Raw genomic sequence first — 4,232 nt, forward strand, 5'->3', positions numbered from 1 at the left:
TCAAAAATCTTTTTTTTTAAATATTTTTTTATGGTTTTAAATATTTTTTGGTTTATTTAACTTTATTTTATGTACATTGGTGTGAAGGTGTCAGATCCCCTGCAACTGAATCTTCAGACAGTTGTGAGCTGCCATGTGGGTGCTGGGAATTGAACCCTGGTCCTCTGAAAGAGCAGTCAGTGCTCTTAACCACTGAGCCATCTCTCCAGCCCCTCAAAAATCTTTTTATTTCAAACTTTAATTCAATTTTATTTTTTAATGTGTGAGTGGTGTGTTCACAAGTGTGAAGACCCAAAGTAGATGTCAAATGATTTCCTCAGTAATGCTCCGCTTTTCACTGCTGAGACCTCTTCCAGGCAATCACTCTTCATTTTTGTTTACGGATACGGGGTCTCTGGATGAACTGGAGTCACCAACTCTGACTGACTGAACGGCCCAGCTTGCCCTGCGGAACCCCTGTCTCTGCTTTCCAAACGCTGGGATTGCAGGCAGCTCACACCTGCTCAGCTTTCATGTGGGCTCTAGGGCTCCTAACGCTGGTCTTCAGGCTTGCACAGCAAGTGCTTATCCACTGAACCACCCCCAGCCACTAAGAGGCAGTGGTAGTTCTAGTCCAAAATGGTGCATCCTGTAATCAAAAACAATGGCCACGATGTGGGGAAAACAAGGCCTGTCTTTTACCTTTTTCAAAACAACTGGGCCATCCCAGACTAGTCTCAACAGACAAGTCCAGGGGAAGATCATAGAAGATGCTCTTGACAAATGGCCCAAAAGGCTCCAAGATCAGTAGTCTCATATTTACAAGGAATAAAAGGAAGACAGCACAGAAAAACACCTTTATTCCCTTGTCTTCGGCAAAGTTGCTGGAAAGAGACACCAGCCCACTTTGGGGTTAACTTTTGATTTTCCTATCTGAGTTAAGTGTGGTGAAAGAGACACTGATGGGGGAAGACCTGTGTTAATTCCGGCTCAGCTGCTTGCTCTCTGAGTGGCCTGCTGAAGGTTGGCCTGTCTGAAATGCCTTTTCTTCACCTCTAAGACAGGCGTAATACTATCCGGCAGCAGGTCATTACCAAAGTTAAGCGAATTATCATGGGTAAGAGCCTGGCACAGGCCAGGGTAAGTAGGCATGTATGGAATGTTAAACATTACCCTGCATCTTGAGGTAGGTCACACAAGCATTCCCGGCTGGTCTCATAAGCTGCCCCATGATAAGCCTTAAAGTCAAGGCTCACCTATGGCTCGCAAGAGACCTGAGTAAGCTGGGGTGCGGAATCAGTGCTCAGAGACTCCAGGGGCACCTTCCTGAGTCCCTTCACAGTCACACGGACACTGCCCCAGGCACAACCCGCCGAATGTGAGTATATGACTTCCTGATGGTGACACTGCCATGGTGGGACACTCCTCGCGGCAGGACACATTCCTCTGTCAGCTTCTGAGCCTCGGGGTCCCAGCAGAGCACAGTGGCAATGACCTCATTCTTCTCATCCCTCCCTCCAGTGATGTACAGCCTGTTGTTGCAGGGCGCAATGCCACAGCTGGCTCGCTCGTGGCTGAACTGTGTCACCAAACACCAGCTATCTTCCAGAGGGCTGTAGGAATAGAGCGCTCTCATGGCGCCACCTGCAAAGAAAGAACACGCATGCTGGGCATCTTTCTGGGCCTTTCCTCAGTAGCCACAAGAGTTCTACTTTTGATTGGGCCAGATCTACCATTTTATCAGAGAAACAGTAGACTGGTGGCTTTCTTCCCAGAAAGCCGGGATGGACCCCCAGGTTACTGAGGTGCAAACTTCACCTCCTTTCAGTTCTTACCGGGTGGGAATCTGGTATTAAAAGATATCTGACTGAGCACAGCTGCAAAACACACCTTCAGACCGGCTCCCTGGGAAGCCCAGCTAGTGCCTCGGGTATCTCAGCGTGGCTACGTTCTCATCTGCGACCCTATACACTAAAATCAGTTTTACAGATAACAAAAGGACCGTGTACAGAGGCAATTCATAAAAGCCGTCAGCCTGGCAATAGCCAGGAACAGCCTCTGTTTGGAGAGTAAGCAGGATCAAGGACATCGAGGTTGCCCATCTTGATACTGGATCTTTGAGACCTTGGAGAACTGACCACAAACAAAACCTCAACAGACGTGCAGCAAGGGAGAGCTACGTTTTCTGTGACGGTCACCTCCTAGTGCCTCCCCTGATCAGCCCTGAGTTACCCACCGAAGCTGTTTGTGTTCTGGCATCTCTTTAATCGGCAGTTCTCTATCACAGCTGCACATGAAAATCAGCTGGAGTTTTGAAGACCCCAGCTGTACTCTTCCCAGACACCCTCCTGATATAAGGCCTGGCTACTGTAACTTTGTAAAGCACTCTCTGGTAATCCTAAGGAGTGGTCAGGGGCTGAAAACCACCAGTTTTTAACAATTGCACACCAACTGTTGTCTGGTTGGCCAGGCTTCCTCTCAACTAAGTGCATTTATTTTTCCCAGGTACCTAAACCCAAGCAGGAGAGGAGCATGTCCATGATCACAAACTGACCCGTACAAACCTTTCCTTTTCGTTGAGCATTTGCTATGCTAAATGTTTCAATTTCTGTGTATTTGCTATGTTTGCTACACGGTTTTACTCCTGCACTGACTCCTGGCCTCCTCCACTGAACTATAGCACCCATGCTTTGTGTGGCTGCTTCTACCTCCCGGACTTCAAGGGAAATTCCAACAAGGTCTGGGTCAAAACCACCTTCTCTTCCTTCTCAGCCTTACTCACATCACCCAGGCATTCTCAAAATGATAATACCTGGTCTCCCGGATGGCCACAGGGACAATCGGCTACAGATGTAAGAAAACCTCACCGACTCACCGACAACATAGATGTGATCCTGGAAGCTCACTGCATTGATGCATTTAGCCTCTACTGGCATGGCTGACTTCAAAATCCATTTATTGGTTGAAGGATCATAACACTGAGTCTTATCTGTGGCCAGCTTCCCATTGGGTCCTCCTCCAATGACATACAGCTTCTTCTTGTGGCTAGCAGCGGCAAAGGAACTGACATGGACAAGGAGGGGTGCAGCCTGCAGGGGCAGAGGGCACAGGAGTCAGTGTGCTGCTCAGATTGCTGGAGGAGCTCAGAGCACACACTCAGGCATGCTTCAACTGAAACGGCAAAACCCATGGGCTCTCAAGAAAATGCAGAGAGAAACAAAACCCACTGTCTCTACAGATTCTAGGAGGCCTGGAGCAAGCTGTGTCTTGGCTGATCCTGTTTGTTTATCCCCCAGTCCAGCTCTCAGGGAAGGAGGGACACAGGCAAGACTAAATGTCCCTGTACAGGAAGCCAGCATGTTCATATTCATTCAATGGTCAATTGCTAGGTGCCAAGGTCAGTTTAAGGGTATGCGCATATGTAGATGCTCCCATGCAGAGGCAACACTGCAGATTTGGGGATTAAGCCAGATTTCTGTTTGTGAGCCCAATAACACTAAAGTAGACTTTTAGGAGCCTCTTGTCAATCTGCATAACCCTTTAGTTTGAAGGACTAAGTGATGGGACCTGATGATTAGAAAAGATCTTGGACCCAAGCCCCATGGTTCACAGGACTTAGCTGGATGTCATAGCAATGTGATGATAACTGTTCCTTGTGCTTTTCAATTTTCTGAAGCTGGAACATGCTCTGACAATAAGAAAGAAAATCTGCATTTGAGAATGATCTGGAAACACTGGAGATAAGGTTGTTTTCTTATCCTGGGGCAGTTTTTAATCAGAGGTGGCTTTGCTCGAGACTTGCACAAAGGCCTGGAAATGGCTCATCAATAATGAGAAAATAAATACAGCCTGCCTTCTATTCATAACCAAATGACCCAGGGTTCACAAATGGTGGAGGAAATGAATCCTCCCTTTTCTGGTACGGAGGGGAGCAGGACAGAAGGCATCTGAGGTGAGAGACTCTAGACCAGGTCATATGACCAATGGGGTTAACCATCTCGGGGTAGGCTCAGCATCCCCTCTATAGATGGGGCTCTGGCTAGCACAGGACAATGCCCACACAGAGCCAGGTAGCCTGGAAGAATGTTACTACTCTAACTGGATCGATAATATTGACTCTTGACTCCTAGGAAGAGAGAAGTTCAAGAAGATGTCTATGGGACCAAATAGATCAATCAACCAGCCACCACCATAGGTAATGTTAAAGTGATCAATCACCAGCCACCACCATAGACAATGTCGAAATGATCAAT

The 4,232-nt window shown here is 47.5% G+C and overlaps 1 protein-coding gene across 1 annotated transcript in view; it reads right to left on the reverse strand.

Annotated features, from left to right (window-relative positions):
* Positions 1-243: 243 nt before the first annotated feature.
* The window catches only part of Klhl6 (kelch like family member 6), a 38,758-nt gene continuing 34,769 nt past the window's right edge, over positions 244-4,232 (reverse strand). Inside the window, exons 6-7 of the mRNA XM_005368930.2 lie at positions 2,855-3,068; positions 244-1,623 (exon numbers count right to left, since the gene is read on the reverse strand). Coding sequence (XP_005368987.1) covers positions 1,322-1,623; positions 2,855-3,068 — 516 coding nt within the window. The 3' untranslated portion in view covers positions 244-1,321. The remainder of the gene's footprint in view (positions 1,624-2,854; positions 3,069-4,232) is intronic.

This window comes from Microtus ochrogaster, unplaced genomic scaffold (assembly GCF_000317375.1).
Source record: "Microtus ochrogaster isolate Prairie Vole_2 unplaced genomic scaffold, MicOch1.0 UNK43, whole genome shotgun sequence".
NCBI classification, from domain to species: Eukaryota; Metazoa; Chordata; class Mammalia; order Rodentia; family Cricetidae; genus Microtus; species Microtus ochrogaster.